The 17,916-nt window shown below is 39.6% G+C and overlaps 1 protein-coding gene across 12 annotated transcripts in view; it reads left to right on the top strand.

Annotated features, from left to right (window-relative positions):
• Positions 1-17,916, top strand: part of LOC121458752 (A-kinase anchor protein 9-like) — a 136,942-nt gene that overhangs the window by 102,741 nt on the left and 16,285 nt on the right. For 11 of the 12 annotated variants that reach the window (XM_041668098.1, XM_041668096.1, XM_041668095.1 and 8 more), the window contains 10 exons: positions 2,423-2,599; positions 3,196-3,300; positions 5,606-5,758; positions 6,066-6,248; positions 9,454-9,517; positions 9,629-9,720; positions 10,887-10,973; positions 14,056-14,128; positions 16,016-16,229; positions 16,756-16,903. In XM_041668098.1, coding sequence (XP_041524032.1) covers positions 2,423-2,599; positions 3,196-3,300; positions 5,606-5,758; positions 6,066-6,248; positions 9,454-9,517; positions 9,629-9,720; positions 10,887-10,973; positions 14,056-14,128; positions 16,016-16,229; positions 16,756-16,903 — 1,296 coding nt within the window. The remainder of the gene's footprint in view (positions 1-2,422; positions 2,600-3,195; positions 3,301-5,605; positions 5,759-6,065; positions 6,249-9,453; positions 9,518-9,628; positions 9,721-10,886; positions 10,974-14,055; positions 14,129-16,015; positions 16,230-16,755; positions 16,904-17,916) is intronic. The other variant, XM_041668090.1, reaches the window with a different exon arrangement.

Raw genomic sequence — 17,916 nt, 5'->3', positions numbered from 1 at the left:
TCAGAGATGCTTCCTAACGTCTTCTAGAGGCATTGTGTTGTCTTAGCATCTGCAATACTCTTGCTCCATCGGTCTTCTCTCCCATTTGTTTCTCTTCTACCGACCAGAATTAGTGATAGAGCACCCCAAGGCACAGGACTAGGTCTCTTTTCCTTCCCAGAAGTCATGTATCAATGATCTCATCTGTAGCTTCCTTTCAATATACCTGTCGAGCTCCACACTTAAATATTCAACTATCATCTCCTTCCACTTACCACAAGAACAGTAGAGCCATAGAAGAACTTGCCTTTCCTACCATATATACAATACTCCTCTTCATCTCAATAATTTCCGTATCTTTTATGCATCCTTCATTGCTTCAAACCTATATTCATCAATTGTTCTTTTTCTCAGCCCAGTCACCATCCTGTTGGTAGGTCAAATTTGTACTATATCTGGTTTCCACCTTTGTTCATTTCCATACATTTTAGCTGTTAGGATTATTTGTCTGGAAAGTTGTGGTAGCATCCTAACCAGTCTCTCTGCTGATTTTGTTCCCTTCCTTCAATTGTGTGTGTTTCTATATGTTTCTCTGTGTGTGTCTGTGTGTGTTTCTATCTATGTCTCTGTGTGTTGTTCTATGTGTATCTGTATGTATGTTGTCTGTATGTGTCTTTGTGTGTCTGTGTCTGTTTGTATGTGTGTGTGTGTTTCTACGTATGTCTGTGTTTGTGTGTGTGTATCCATGTGTGTTTCTACGTGTCTGTGTGTCTGTGTGTTTCACCCTCTCCCGTGTGTGTGTTAACAATAGGATGCTGTCCAGTACACATGTCACAGTCAGACAGCATTTGTGAGATCAGTTCTCTTCCTGCATTTCAGGATGGAACTTCAGTCAGTAGGCTGGCACCTGCTGATCCTTCTCACCATGCCCTTCACCCCCATTGTTCCATTTTCAAGTTCATAAATGTAGCCAGAGCTCTGTTGACTGCATGAGTACCATGTAAGTGAGGGCAGGCTCCCTGTATAAATGTAAAGAAGCCTTTTCCTGCTAAAGCAAGATTGTACTTACGGTAAAGCAAACACTGGGTCATTGCTTTACATTGATTACAGTGACCAAGTTGTTTAGCCTACGGAAAAGCTTACACTTTATCGGGATATTGGCATGGCCTTAGTAGACACTTAGATTAACTACGGTGTATTTCTGGAAATTATTTTAATTCTAAATATTATAATTTTCATGTAGTTGACTTGGTTTCATTTTACTTCCAAGAATTCTAAAGAAATAGAAAACAAAATATTGTGTCATTCAACCATCACAGGGGTCGAGAACCACTTACCTAAGTGGTCGTTTCGCGTGATATGAGTTGTCTTAGGCTGACAAAACTGGCTATGTCCTTATGGAACTTGAGACATCTGACAAGGCTGTGCGTGCCTCCCTGCCTTCTGTTTTCCTCCCCATCAAGAAACTACCTAGAAACCTGTTGCATTATTTCATCACACCTGCTGTCTTGTCTACTTTCATGGCTCTTCTCCTCCTGTCCTTGCTAGTTTTCCTCAGTAGCTTTATTACTACCATCGAGGAGACTGTAGTTAGATTATGCTTTCATTTTTTAATTTTCTGAGAGCAAGCTTTGTCATGTTGGTAATTTTTTCAAAATGTCTCACTGAAACATAGTATTTCCTGTATTACAATATTTTAGTACTTCCTCCTTGATGAGTATTTCCATAAACTGTCTTATTAATCCTTCCTATATTCTCCCATTTCTGTTGTTCAACACTTGAGATACTGTATATCAGTCCTAAAAGATAAGACTCGGAACAATTGCTATTTATTTTGGGCAGAGAAGGACCACTTAAAGAAATTCAGATTCCTTCGTATATGTCTTCTCATCTCTTCTAACCCAGAGAGTGTACAGACTAAACCTTTGCCAAATAATTCTTCCCAAATGAAATATGCAAAAGACTTTAGGACATACTCTTCACCTAACAGCAAGGCAACAAGTGAGCTGCAAGTCTGCCATCTTTATTACATCATTAGCCTGTAGTGTGTTGTGCCTTTAGATAATTCACATTATTCAAAATGTATTTTTTCTCTTTATTCCAGGATGAAGTCGTGATGATCTTAGGAGAAATAATGTTTTTAAATGAGTTCTGTGAAGCAATAGTGTTTCTCTTTGTACTAGTTTGCCAAGTCTTATCAGTATACAAAATGTCACTTTTGGTAGAGATGGCCATTGCTATCCTTATTTATAATAAGAGTAACATATTTTAAAATCCCTGTTTTTGGTGGGGGATACTGAGGATCAAACCTGAGACCTTGCGTATATTACACAATTCTACCACTGAGATACCTTTTCAAGCCCCAGAAAGCAGTTTTTAAGAAATAAATAATTAATAATTATGAATGCCCTACATTTAAAAACACTTTTCATTCTATTTTCAGATTGAAAAGTTAACTGGTCATCTCAAAGAGAAAGCAGACCAGTGCAGTGAGCTGCTGCTGTGCAAAGAGCAGCTGCAGAGGGACGTGCAGGACCGTGATGCTGAGATAGAGAAGCTGCAGTGCCGGAGGCAGGAGCTGGAGCACGCCCTGCTTGTTAGTGCTGAGTCCACAGCAGAGGTGCGCGGACCACGTGAGCTTGGTGACAGAGTGCGGTTACCTTTCGACATTATGAAACAGTGTATATTCATAACTCTGTGTGTGTGTTTGTTTTCCTTCCAGATAGAATTTGCATTCCTTGTCTGTAATACAGGAAGATTAGTTAAGCTAGAAGAGTTCATTACAATTTTACTTGTCAATTATGACCATGAGCTAAATTTTAGACTCTAGCCTGACTCCAGACTAAGATGTAATGAAGTCCTTCCCATTATTCTACAAGAGCAGAGTGAATAGAAGAATAGACCGAGAAAGCTTGGAGGCAGGCAGCTGAGAAAAGACTTTTGTTTTATCTGAGGGATGAGTTTTAAACATCAGGCAGATGGGAAGAGACTTTCGTTTTATATGAAGATTGAGTTTTAAATATCAGCAGTTTGTGTTTGATTTATGAAAAATGCATTCAAGACTGAACACGTGCACCTTTCTGAATATTTTCAAATGTAGAATTTCCCCCCTTTTAAGTTGGAGAAATAGAGTTACTGCTAAATAAATAAAAATGTTGCAGTGAGTTGTCAGGGTAATGTCTAAAGTTTTGAAAAAGTTCCTAATGTATTTTTTAGATAAACAACCAGAAGCAGTCTGGAGGTGTAGAGATTGAGCCTGGATTATCTTTAGAAGTTCAGCTGCAGGCTGAACGGGATGCTATTGACAGAAAGGAAAAGGAGGTAAGGAGTTTCTGTTTAAATGTGGTTTGAATTATTTTACATCAATTACTTTGAAAGTATCATTTGGACAGAAGGCATTATTGTCTGAAAGCAAAGTTCCCTGATTCTCAGTTCACTGCCTTGAAGACTAACCTTGGAGATTATAATCCGAACAGATAAGCGAATAAAGGCAGTGTTCATGGAAAGAGGACCTTGAAGCAGGAAGACATTTAGATGAAAGAGAAACCAGTGTAGTTGCTGTGGCCTGAGTGAAGAGGAGAATAGAGAGCTGGTAGTGAGGGGCCACAGTAAGCTCGTGCCTCTCTGCTGCTGCCCGCAATGTGCGATGTGCGCAGTCTGTCACTTCTGCTCTGCTACGTCTTTGCCAGCTTCCGTTGTTGAAGTTCTTACTACTTAAAATATTTCCCCGAGAGATTATTGCCCTCCTTCATAAGTAAGGCATGTTGTTAACATAGTGGGTCGAAGTTACAGTAACTGGGATTGAGCATGGAGCTCACTGTTGGAGCGCACTAGCCCAGCCTGTGCAAGCACCTGGGATTCCCCATCATCACAAATACTAGCAATAGCCACCACAGCAGGAAGAATAAGAGTCCTCCTGTTTTTGCGGACTCCGTGCTTGAAGAGAATCACATCTGTCTAGGAATGGTGTTACAACCCAGTTGCTCAGGAGACGGAGGTGGGTGCAAGGACAGGGACCTGCAGTCAGACTGAGAAGCATAGTTAGGCCCTGTTTTAAAAGAGAAAATTCATTATTATTACAAAAGCAAATTCAACTTCCTACTTCATGTATAATATATTTAAAAGTTTTCTTTCTGGATTACATGTTAATGATGTGGATATGACCTCTCAAAAGTGTGTAGGAGTGCATGCTCTCATGCACCTTTGTGTAGAAACACAGCTCAGCCGCTGGAATCATTCCTCGGGACCTGTCCACCTCTTTTATTTTTCTAAGATTTATCTTTTTTTTTTTTTAATTGTGTGTGTTTCTATGAGATATGTGCTTGTGAATCTGTGTCCACCAGCCAGAGTACAGAAAAGGGTATAACTGCCCTGGAACTGGAGCTGCATGACATTTTGAGGCACCTAACATGAGTGCTAGGGACCAAACTAGGGTCCTCTGTAAGAGCTGTGTGTACTCTTAACCACTGAGTCGTATCCCCAGAACTCCATCCTTGCCTCTGTGTTTTTGAGACAGGGCATCTCTCTGGCCTGGAACTCACCCGTGTTAGACTGGACCCGGCTCGTCAGTGAGTCCCGGAGATCCCCCCATTTCTCCCTCCCTAGAGCTAGGATTCCAAGCATGTGCTGTCATGGTTGGTGACTTTACATGGACGCAGTAGGTCTCATGCTTTACCAAATGGGCCATCTGCCAGTCCTAAAATTGTTCAACTTACATGTTTTTCTGAGTATAATTTTTCAGGACATTAAATATCTTTCAAATATTTGTTGGATTTAAATAATATAGAAGTGTTAAAACAAGCTTTAAAAGATACAGAAATAGTTTAGATAACAGCCAAAATGATGTTCAGATATCAGCTCAAATGATGACTTCTATGCAGATGAGGGAGTTGAAAGAACCTTTCTAGAATAGCGTGGTCTTTCTACTGGCCGCTCATCTGACAGGTATTTATCAGAAAAGGTCTTGTTTGTTTAGGTTTTGTTATTTTGTGAAAGCAAAGAGCATTTTTTATGCATAATCACTTTTCTTTATTCAAGAGCTGATGTGGAGAGACTGATACCATGTTAATTCAACAGGCTAGAGAAGTAGTCCATGACGGAGGGTTAGTCTGGGTGCGTAAAGTGTTGGTTTCAGTCCTGGCACCACAGAAAACTAAATGCCCACCTGTATCTTAAATAGGCATGTAGAAATCCATTCATTAAACATCTATTAAGTAGTTATAAAGTAATTGGTTAAATGATTGTTACTATCCTCAAAACACCCATCTACACATAATTTTAAAATCTTTTTTTGTAGTTTGAGGACAGGTATGGTGGCACACACCTTTATTCCCAACACTACGCAGGCATATCTTTGAGTTTGAGGCTAACCTTGTCTACACAGCAAGTTCCACAACAGCCAGGGCTACATTAAAAAAAAAAAACCTTGTCTCAATAAACAAAACAGAAAAATATAGTTTGAGAATGTTTAGGTAAACACAGCTTAGAAAACCATTTTCCTTTATTGCCATTTACACGTCTTAAACATACATCCTTTGTAAATTAAATAGAACTCTTTTCTGTTTGACAGTAGCATTTGTATGATCTGGGTTTTGTTTTTTCCCACTCGGATAACTTTGTTCTAAAGATTTCTAACTTAGAAGAGCAATTAGAGCAATTCAGAGAAGAACTGGAAAATAAGAACGATGAGGTTCAGGAGCTCCACATGCAGCTAGAAATACAAAGAAAGGAGTCCACTACCCGTCTGCAAGAGCTCCAGCAAGAAAATAAGTTGTATCAGGTAATTAGCTTATAAAAACAATTCACGTTTTTAATACTTCGTACTTTCATAAATATTTACTAGCAGCAACATTAGTAAGCAAGTGAAATTGAATGGGACTTATTTACTGCTCAACATAGACAATTGAATTCGTCATGAATAAAAATATTTCAGATTGTTTATCAAAATATTTTCTGAATTATTGAAATACAGTATCTTATTTTAATTTTATCATATACACACTATATTTTTATGGGACTTAATTAATGAAATGTTCTGAAAAATAACATGTAATGATCATATAATTATGAGTTATTTTTGTCCCTAGGATGAAATGCAAAAGCTGGAGTTTATCGTGAAAGAATCTGATCCTACACCTCTTCCAGATCAGCCTACGTTATTTGGGAAATTCGCACAAATAATACAAGAAAAGGACGCTAAAATTGACCAGTTAAATGAACAATTGGCTAAAGTCCATCATCAGCTTAAACTTGCAACAACAGATAAGGAGGTGTGCCACTTCAAATTTGTTTGTCATCCGAAGCAGAAAGGATAGAGAGACAGAATGGAGATCATCTGACAGGGTGTCTCCACATTAACTGTGATAATAGCAGAGTTAGAGAGGTGAGGGCCTGAAATGCATTTCAGTTTTCTATAAGGAACACAAGTGGAAGTGGAAGAGAAAGTGCTAGAGCTACAGAAACCTTTAGAAGAGGACACTGAGAACAATCAGGAAGGCAAAGAAAAAGAAGCCGCTAAGATTTTTAGATTTGCATGGTTACTTTTCAATGTGATTTTTTTTTTTCTTTCTACTTAAATACTCTCAGTAACTGTAGGGAAGTGAGTGCTACAGCTCTGGAGCTGCAAATATCGTGACTTATTGGGAAACCAGGCTATACTTAAAGCCCCAATAGGACAGCTCAGGTCTGGAGAAAAATCAGGAGGCCAGGCTACCTGAAGCTGGGGTGCAGTGGGGGGTGGTCTCCCCATGGGATATAGCAATCCTACTCCTGTCCTGGAGAGCCTCTACAGCTGAGCTCTGCCCTGTTCCCCTAAGGGAATGTCCTAGCAGAGCTATCAGCAGCCTTTTCTCTGACCCAAGAAACACTTTACTGAAGCAGAAGCCCCTGCAGAAAAGTAGAAATCTCCTCCCACTCAGCCAAAAGTTGTTACCTTTACTGCTCAGCCTTGCTCAGCCCCACCCCCACCCCAAGGGAACTTGTCAGCAAGGTTTTTTAGCACAGTCCCCTAAGGGACTTTCCAGCTAGGTTTTTATATTCTGCACCACAGATGAAGATCATCACCCAAGACTCTTTAGAGAAAAAGATTTATTAGGGAAGGAGTCCAGGAGAGTGGCTGCCTCTGTCAGGGAGGGAAGGAGGTAAAAGACAGTCTCCAAGGGAACAGGCAGAGGGGGGGGGGTGTGGGGTGTGTGTGTGTGTGTGTGTGTGTGTGTGTGTGTGTGTTCGGTCAAGGGCGGAAATGGCTCTGATCTCAGGGCTAAACTTTTTTTGACTGCTCCTATTTAGCCTTTTGACTCTAATCTTGGGACCAGGGCATATTTCTTTCAGTGGTTCTGTTTCTAGGGACAAAATGTGTTTCTTTGTAACTGGTTTCAGAGTCTGGGGATGTTTCTTTGGTCCTAGGTTCAGGGATAAAGATGTTTCTTTCCCTGGCTCTGGTCTCAGATCCAGGGCATGTTTCTTTTACTGGCTCTGGGTTCAGAGTCAGGGTGCTCAGGGTTGGTTGGTTTCCTACTCCAGTTGGCCCTTTTTTTCTATTAACTCTTTACCTTTGGTCATTAAGTTGATTGATAACCCCAGTGTTTGGTTCACATAAAGCAATTTATATATGATGAGATTTCGTGAGAACACTCTGTTCCTAAAGGATAGGGTTTAGTTCATTTGGATTGTGAATTGTGGTTTGTGAATTTTGTAACACTCAGAGAGGCTCAGGAAGTTCCACTCTGAGACAGCAGGGGTTATTTACAGACAGAAGTCCCAAGTAACATACAGTGGGGGCTTGAAAGGTTGTGGCTAAGGCTTTGGGGTGATCCGATGGATTGCCTGGAGCCCAGCTGCTCATGATTGGCCGCATGAGGCTTAGCTGTTTCATTACTCCCATGTTAGGCTCTTAATTTGCTTACATACTGTATGAGATGCAATTCCCTACACTAGAACAAAAGCTATAGACAGATTAAATTTTGTTAAACTCTAATTATTATCATTAGAGTAACAAGTGCAGACTATGTTCTGTGGTCTTCAAATATGATATCTGTCCCATCAGTAAAGTTATTCACTGAAACAGAAGAAATATAAAAAATATTACATTTAAGCTGTATTCTCTGGGACTTGTGTGGGATTCTCTGCCTTAATTTCTTTCTAGTACATATGCTTTGTCATCATCCCTCTTAAGAAGTGATGCACTTTAATATTTCACTGAATTAATGTGGGAACTTCATTAGCTCTTGGAAATTGTATACCTGGTGAGATTTCATTTTTCATAGAAAAAATGTGTTGGAGATCTGTATGTCTTCTTAGGTAAAGATCTGAAACCATAGCTGATTCTTATTATACAAAATATAATACAAAGAATTTTCGTTTCTCAGTTGTTTACAATCTAAAGTAATAGAAATGTAGTGTTTGTAATAATTTCTATTGCAAAGGATAATAATTTTACATATGGGATTTCCCCTACCAGCATTTGGAACCACATTACTATATGTACTAAATATTAAAATAGCAGTAAGACTACTTTCCACCTTCAGCATCTAAAAAATATCTTAGTCAAGTCTGGCACTCTATGAGAAATAAGATATAAATTTGAAATTATTGGATCCAATGAAGTATTTGAATATATACATTCATATACATACATATGCATATACATATATATTATTGACATGATTGACCATCAGTCTCAGAAAATTGCTCTTATTATCTTCATATAAAGTGATGGTTCTGAAAACATCCTCGCTGATTTAACAAGCACTGGCCATTTGTCCTCTGAGTGTAGGCAGTCATCCTAAATGAATGTGCATCACAGTTAGGAGTGCTCTGGACAGCCACTGATGGTTTCTGCTTTCCACTCTCCCTCAGACAAGTGCTGAGGTAGAGACCATCAACATTTGGATGAACATGAAGCTCTTGGAGCTGAATCAATGTCTCACAAAGAACTAGCCAGTTATAAAGACAGAAATATTTGATGGCAAGCTTTTGGTAAGATGACCAAAATAATTCCTAATTCACTTGTTCTACCTATCTTCAGTTCCTCTCAAGCAGTTCCCTGGGTCTATACCTTAAACATTAGTGATACAGGGAAAAGCCTGTTTTGAATTTAAAGAAAAATTCTGTTGTTATCATTTATTTACCTATGCCTCCTTTGGAAAAACTGGTTGAGAGGATGCTTTTAATCTGTACTCTGTGATAAAGGTGTGTATTAAACAGAAACAAAGATCCCATGAGAACAAAAACGGATAATACAACCTCACTACTTTGTAATCTGATCATAGTGTGTAAAAAAGTGTTTGGAAACTGAGGCCTTTGGTTGATTTTCCTGTTCCAGTGCAAATGAGCATTGAAGCATGAACTGTGCTCTCCCTGTGTTCATCATTTGATGTCTTTGATTCTCCCTTAGCTATATCAGAAAATAGATGAATGAGTCATTGGGTCTGATTTTCAAGCCGTGTATTTTCTGTTCTTGTCTTCTGTAATTAGGCGTCCTCCACTCCTGGGATGACATATTCTAATGCTCAGCAAACTAGAGACACATGCTCAAGTGGTAAGCTGCATCACTCTGGAATATTTAAACAATAGAATAATTTGTTTTAGACTCTTGCTTTGCCTGTGCATGCACATGTGTAATGACAGACGGCTGTTTCCTTAATTCTAGATTCTGATTCTGAACTGGACCAGGCATTTGACATAGCATCAGAAGGTCAAGAAGAATGTGAAAGTTCACCTGTAGTTCCAAAGGTAGTGAAGGTACTGGAGACAAAAACCCCTTAGTTAGCTTAGCTAGTGTCATCTCCACGCTGAACAAGGAAGTCAGCTTGAAGTTACGCAGAAATGTCCTCTACAAAGAAAGAATTGCATAGTTAAAAGTATCCGTGGAAATATATTTCACGTCATTTCTTAAGCTCCATAGATATTACAGTTGAACGTTGTACAGATGATTCTTCTGGCACACCTCTTGTAGCCTGCCTTCAGTCAGATTTCCCTAACCATGTGATCAAGTCAGTTGAATGCTTTGAGGTCATGTAGAGCTATGCACCACTCAGCTTGCCAGACTTACCTTTAAGAAAAAGAATGTAATCAATACTAGTATTCCTTACACTTCTCATGTAATTGACTTTTACAAGCTAAACTGAACATGAAGTTTTAAACTGTGTTCCCTATTTCTCCCTTGTAACCCCTCTATGACACTGACTCAGTATGTGTATGTGTAAGTTTTGGTCACAAAGTCTACAGTCCCTGCTGAAGCAAGGATATTGAAAGCAATGAATGACCCAAAGAAATAACCTGTGAGCTTAGGACAATGCATTTGTTTGTGGGTTTGTTTGTTCAGGGTTCATTAAGTCAGAAAATCACCTTCTTCCCTTACAAAAAATTTAAGACAAGTTCCTCATTCCTTTCCATACCACACTTAATGTGCTGTACAATAAGTAGAGAGGGTGGTCCTTTGTTAGGGCATTGGGCTCACTCTTAAACTCTTAATTACATGACATTGAGAATCATTCTCTTGTGGAGCAGTATCACACCATATATATATGTGTATATATATGTATATATATATATATACATATATATATAACCCAGTTTTATTCTCCATGTTTTTGTTCGCCAAGAACATGAAAGCAGTCTCAAAATGCAAGTTATTTCCCACATTATTTCTTTTGGTCAAATCAGTGACTAATCACTAAGTATAGAACGAGTGTGTTGGCCAAATAGAGGAAGGAACTTAGAAGTGCAAGTTATGAGCAGACAGACTGTTAGGATTCACTCACCACTCCACAGCAAGCCGACATCTGAAATGTTGGGGTCTAGTTTCTTGTCTTTAGTTGAGGTTGATGGAGTGCTTGTTTGACTATGCATGTCTTATTTTTCAATCTTTGAAGTCATAATTTTGTCTTTGATACTTTATTTTCTAGGGATTATTGAGAGCTGTCCATACCGAGGGCATACAGATGCTTTCAATCGCGGACCTTCCCGATGATGATGGACAGGATCCTTCAAAGGTATTGTAGCTCCTTGGAGACCTGGGAATTCTGGGGCTGGAGTATGGGAGACACAAGATGAAACCTAGAATCTCCTGATTTTCAGTAACAAACTGTTCATAGAATAAAGAGAATGTGTAAAAAGCTCAGAGAAGCTGACATGAAGGCTTTCTTACTGGCCAAACATTTAATTTATCAAACTGTTTGGGTGAGATAGCAGACACCTTTAATTCTAACATTCAGGAGGCAAAGAAAGGCAGACCTCTGAATTCAAGGCTACTAGCCTGGTGTTGTGTGACAAAACTCGTCCTGGGGAGACCTACACACACGCATGCCCCACCCTCACCCCACCCCCAGAAAAGAAAAGAAAAAAAAGATTAAAAAAAAAACACCTAAATGATATTGATAGATTATGAAGCAGAGTGAAAAAAAGAATTCCTGAGATCATATTCATCAATAGATAAATTAAAATAGCATGGTAGAATGTTCTAGAAGGAGCCATTTAATTAAAGAATTCTTTATTAAGCATGATTTTTTTTATCAAGTAACGGACAGTGATGGATGCTAAAGTTAGTGTGGAAATGCTGTTATATGATATTTGCATAATTGTGAAATACCTCTCCAGAAGATACCTTCCACTGTAAAGTGGAGAGACCCTGCACACACCTCTCTGTAGCGGCGTAAATGAACGGCAGACAGAAATTATAATAAAATATTCAGCTTTAATTAGGAAAAGACTTACAGAACCGAAGTTCCCGCGGAGAATAGGAAAGCAGAAGGGAAGGGGGGAGCACACTCACAGTATTTATTAGTAAAAAATATCCTCAGGGGACCCCACCCTACAAGCAAGGTGGCTTCCCCAACAACTCTGAGTTAAAGCAGTCAGTCTAGCAGTGATGTCAGCTTGCTCCTGGTGGGAAGGACACAGCACTGTTGTTGTGCTACCTTTAAATTAAGAAGCAAACAGAAAAGCACAGACAGTGAGTGCTAATGGAGAGGCAGAGAGGCTGCATCGTGCAATAATGCGGGAAGAATGCTGTAGGAAAGCAATTCTGGCAGCTAGGGAGTTACACATGCTTTTATCATGCAGCCTAGCAGCCACTCACACCACAAGTCAGACAGAAATGAAAGCCTGAATCTTGTTAAGAACCTATGCATAGGCTGGAGAGACAGCTTGGCAGTTAGCAGCCCCTGTTGCTCTTGCAGAGAACCCTGGTTCTCTTCCTACCACCCATATAGTGGTTCGCAGCCATCTGTAATTCCACTTCCAAAGGATCCATTGCTCCACTGCCCTCTTTCAACCTGTTTGCACCAACCACACATGCTGTATACATGCAAGCAAAACACTCACACATAAAAGGGAATGAACCATTTTAAAAAAAATTAAGCTATACGTAAGTATTCATAAGTTTTATTTGTAATTGTTCCCAAACTAAAAGCAAGCCATTTATCCTCCAGTGGGAAATGGACCAGCTGTGGTACATCCTTCCAATGAACTACAACCCAGTAGGGGCTGGAGAGATAGTTCAGCGTTAAGAGTTAAGAGAACTGGCAGCCTGGTCTACAAGAGCTAGTTCCAGGACAGGCTCCAAAACCACAGAGAAACCTTGTCTCAAAAAACCAAAAAAAAAAAAAAAAAAAAAAAAAAAGAGAGAGAGAGAACTGGCTGTTCGAGAGAACCTGGTTCAGTTCCCAGCATGGCAGCTCACAGCTGTGTATAGCATCAGTTCCAGGGATACACTGCCCTCTCTGGTTCTGCAGGATCCTGCATGGTTTAGGGCACATGAGCTCACACAATCACACACATACACATAAAGTGAAAGATAAGTAATTCTAAGAAGAGAATACAAAAACAGCTGGAGAGATGATTCAGAGGTTCCAAAGGTCATGAGTTCAATTCCCAGCAACCACATGGTGGCTCACAACCATCTGTAATGGGGTTTGGTGCCCTCTTCTGGCCTTCAGGCATATACACAGACAGAATATTGTATACATAATAAATAAATAAATTTTTTAAAAAAAGAAAGCAGCTGAGTAGCTAAAAGACAAGCTATTGATGTCCTCAATATTCTGTATGCTATGTAAACTTTCTTAAAATGATAAAATTATAGTGATAAAGAACAGATATGAGTTCTTGCGTGAGCTGAGTCTGGGGAGAAGCTGTGATTTCAAGACAAGTCTTTGCTGAGGTAATTCTGTGCTGTGACTATGGCAGGGCTCATGAAATAAAACCCTGTACAAAGGATGAAATTTCCTAGTGCTGGATACCAAGAAAGCAGCTTGCATAATTAAAGCTAGTGGAGCTTAAACGATGCTGCCAGCCTCCTTGTTTGACAGTGTGCTGTTTCCAGTTGTGTGGGGTGTTATCAATGCAGGAAGCTAGCTGAGGAGATCAAGAGCCTTGACTTAAATTAGTACAAAATAGGATTTTTTTTTTTTTTTTTATTGAAGAACATAGGACAAATTAGCTTGTGTTCTGCAGAAGTTTCAAGGTCCCAAAAGACTGGCTGGTACCACTTTTCTTTTTTCTAAGGACATTTGGTGGAAATTTCTGTAAGTTCCCTGTGTTAGATAGCGTAGTAATGTTAATTATTCTTGCTAAGGATATTGTGGCTGTGTAGAATGTTTCTGGACCAGACAGATGGCTCAACAGTTAATGGCATTAGCTGCCAAACCTAATGACCTCAGATGTCTGACCCCTGAAGCCCACAGGGTGGGAGGAGAAAACCAGTCTCCACAGATTGTCCTCTGACTACCACAGGCCCACTAGGCACAAGCACGGGCACAGACCCACCCAGCAAGTAAGTAAATAAATAATAAAAATAAGAATGTTCCTGTTTTCTAGAAAATGCATAGCAATAGTTAGAGGTTAAGGTCTGTCTGTCTGCAACAGACCCTCATAGATACTTTTTTGTCTGCAGCAGACCCTCACAGATACTTTTTTGGACCAAAAAAAAAAAAAAGAGAGAGAGAGAGAGAGAGAATTCTTAATGAAAAAAGTTTAGTATGTAGGTTCCATTCTTTCTTATTCAGACTTCCTGGTTGGTAATTCCATTATCTCTACACCGCTCCTCACTTAATTTTTCAATTTCCTTTGTTACAGGGCACCACTGAGTATCAAGTGTCTATGGAATGTGTCCAGAGCAGAGAGGAAGAAGCTGACACTGCAAGCCAAGGTGTGTGCATGCCAGGTGCTGTGATCCCATAGACAGCTGAAAACATTCGCTTTGTTGCCCCCAGGTGCTGTGATCCCATAGACAGCTGAAAACATTCGCTTTGTTGCCCTCAGAAAATGTTTCTGCTCAGGCACCTTCTCTTTGTTTTCAGACACAAAGGAAATAGTCCATATTCTTAGTATTAGGACTAATGATTGTCAGGTTGTTTTTAAACAGCTCTATTTCATTAAGATAAACAGGCACTGCATTGATACGGTTCAGCTCATCGGTTTATTTTCTTTATTGCAAAACTATTTTTTTTTGAGAAAAGTCTTTTGACCCACTTAAGATATCTATCTAAAATAAAAGGGAATCCACAATAAAAGTAGCTGCTTATTTTGAATCCTCTGCTTACAAAAATGTAATGTATAGCATCCATACAGAAAATTAGAAAATTCAGATGCACACTATATCAAATTATAAAATGAGTATGTGGGAACATTATACTTACTTGACAAGTGGAACTTTCCCAAGAGCCCCTCACATGTTCTTCCATACAAACTAAGGTAATCATTTCCCTGTTTTTTTTTTTCTTTAGTTTTCCTACTACTTTATAAATTCCTAGACTATATATGTTTATAAAGTTTTCCTAGTTTTGAACTTTATCAATCTGTGGATATGTTGTATCTTGTTTCTTCACCTTTATATGGCATCCTTCCAAGTTTCTGTGACTATCTCTAAGGTAGCTTTTGTTGCTATGGAGAGTTATCTCCATAACTGTATGTGCAAATTCTGTGTATGAACCTTTGGTCATTTCTGCTGTTAGCTGTCGGAGTCAGGGCTACAGACAGTCCTCTGAGATTTCTAAGACACGTGGACACCTTCCCAGCCTCCTAGGAAGTGAATCACTAGGGCATGGGATATGTATCTTCAAATTTATTAGATAATGCCAGGTATTTTATTTAGTTCTTGAGAGGTGGTCAAGTACCCCAGGCTGGCCTCCAGGTTTGTGTATGTAAGGGTGATCTCGAGCTTCTGGTCCTCTTGTCTCTACCCTCCCATGTCAGCACAAGTGACAAGTTTGCAATACCTTGCCCAAAATTTGGAAAACAGTCCTTCAGTGTGGCCCTCACTAGCAAGGTATGAATGTTTTGCTGCTTAATATCTTTGCCTACAGCTGGTGCTGTCAGACATGTTGCCTGTGCTGTGCACGTGTGTCATGTCCCTTTTCACATGGTACACACTAGCTGGAGTTTCCTTCTGGGCGGGCCTTAGGGTTACTTTCCCACTTCTCAGTAGAGACATGCGTCAGTCAAGCTAGTTAGAGAGGACCCTCATCGCATGTGGAGGACACTTGCTACATCTTTAGTAACTGTGTTTCATAGAGTTTAAAGACAGCACAGGTTTGATGTCACCACAGAGCTTCACCTGTCTGGGCAGGATTAAAGAGTGAGACCTTATCTAAAAGAAACTGAAAAAAATAGCAAGAATAATTGGATGATTGTAGTAATTATCCCATGGGTAACTCCTGTGAATGTTGTGTATGGCTGTCAGAAAGCACTGGGAATTTTCACTATCAATGGTTGGCACTCCAAGTCAACAAATACACAAGCTCCTATCTACAGAATTTTATGAGCATTTAAAGTTGTTTGTTCTAAATCTTGCATCCATTAGTGCATTGTTATATTTTTGTCATTTTCATGTGTTTTTAGTTCTGATGCCTCTCCCCCCACCCCCAGCACTCTTAAGAAAAAGAAACATTCATATAAATTACCAGTTTGAGGGACTGGGTGCACTTGATGATTTTTTTTGTAGTAATCTCCTGAATTATGGATTAGTTCTTAAGCAAAATACCAGTCACACATGAGTTGCTGGGCCATCTTTTAATGCCTGTCCCTTTCCCTGTAGAACTCCTGGACTGCAGTATGCAGCAGTCTGGCAAGCTGGAGACCAAAGAACAACCATGTGGCATGAAAGACCAAATGGCCAAGCTACAGGAACAGCTGAGTTCAGAAAAAACAGTGGTTTCAAAATTAAAATATGCCCTCTCACGGACACAGCTGGAGCTAGAAGCCACGTTGAAGGTCCAGCATAAGCACATAAAGGACCTGGAAGCATTCAGGTATGCCGGGCTGCTTTAGTTTGACGGTCAGAGGAAGAATTGTACTGACTTGTCATAACCGTCATGCACATGGTACCCACAGAAGCAGCAAGCATTGAGTTTAAATAGCAAAAGAATGAAGAGAGCAAGAAAATTGATTCTTCTTCCCAAATTTAAAATGTGATCATTTTGGCTTCCCTCTGCTATGACTTCTGTCCTAGTCAACAATTATTAAATATTATTTTGGTATCTATCTTAACCAATTACTGATGTTGATTTCACACACAAAAATGCATATGATTTCTATGTGCCGTAAAAGACAAAAACGCTATATAGTATCTTTCTGGCACTGAATTGAGTTACTATTTACCATAGTAAATAAATTACACTATTAGAGATAACCGTTCACTTGAAGGGAACCAGTCAAGAAGCCTTGACTAGACACACTGTGGCTACTTTATAATATGCCTCAGTCTTGGAGTGCAAGTTCCTCGTTGTGGTGATACTGTTCACCAAGATAATGTTGAGTTCATGTTTTCTAATTTAGGCTCAAAGTTCAAGATAAAGTAGATGATGTTCATTTGCCGACTGATACATTAGAAAATGAACAGATGAAATCACAAGAACATCAGTGTGCTTTAGCAACAGAGAAAGCCAAGTCAGGCCACAGCGAAGAGCAGGATGAAGAACTTAAGGTATTGTCTTTATTATCGTGGAGGATTCTAAGTTATAAGGCTTGCTCTGTCCAGTTCTCAGTCTTCTCCTTTAAAAGGTGGAAGTTGCATAATTGTCTAGACCATAATACAAGGAAAAGTTAATGTGATACTGTGTGTTTCCTTCCCTAACGTTCCTCCTACCAGGGATTGCAAGGCCCCTTCCCTGGCAGCTGAGTGTTCTATATAACACACAGATCTCCTGTCTGCCCTTACTTCTGCAGTGTCACTCGTGAACCTGTGAGTTCCAAAGGCTGTCCTTCTGTCTTTGCTTGCAGTTCACTGGGGTAGGCGCTCCTCCTTCCCTGCTGTTTTGATTAATATTCCTATTTTAGGGTATTTTTTAAATAATCTGAGCTTCGGTATTTCTGGATTTGACCTGTTCTCTGTACTGTTTATTGCTGCCTTTGCTTGTCTTTTTAACACACACACACACAAAGAGAGAGAGAGAGAGATTCTAAATTTTGCATATGAGTTTTAGCCTCCATGTGTATCAGTGCACCATGTGCATACATTAATGGAGGAGGTCAGGTGATGGCATTGATCCCATGGGACTGGAGTTACAGCCATCTGTGACCTATCTGGGAACTGAACCCAGTCCTCTGAAAGAACAGCCGTTAACCACGGAACCCCCTCTCCAGCCAACCCAGCAAACTTTTTAATGACTAAATGCATGGGGCAAAGTTTGCTCAATGAACATTAGAAAGCAAAGGAGCAACTATCTCAGATTCTCTATAGACATCTGGCCATTTTGCAATAGGGTCCTTCTTTCCAAAAGACTGAGACAGTAGAATTCAGTTTCTATCACATGCTCTCAGAAATCCACATTGCAGAAGAAAGAATTATGCCGCCAAATCATACCATTTTTTGCACATTTCCTTTTTAAACTCTAGTTTTTAAATTAATCTCTTAAGTAATCAGCTTCATTATGGTATTCCATCCATGCGTCATTCTTGTTCTCATTCATTGCCCACTCTCAGGGCCTTCTCATGCTC

The sequence above is a fragment of the Microtus oregoni genome, unplaced genomic scaffold (genome assembly GCF_018167655.1).
Source record: "Microtus oregoni isolate MIOR12 unplaced genomic scaffold, Mior012 000018F_ref0000195, whole genome shotgun sequence".
Classification (NCBI taxonomy): domain Eukaryota; kingdom Metazoa; phylum Chordata; class Mammalia; order Rodentia; family Cricetidae; genus Microtus; species Microtus oregoni.
The sequence above is the reverse complement of the archived record's forward strand: the minus strand, read 5'-3'. Positions and strand labels throughout refer to the sequence as shown.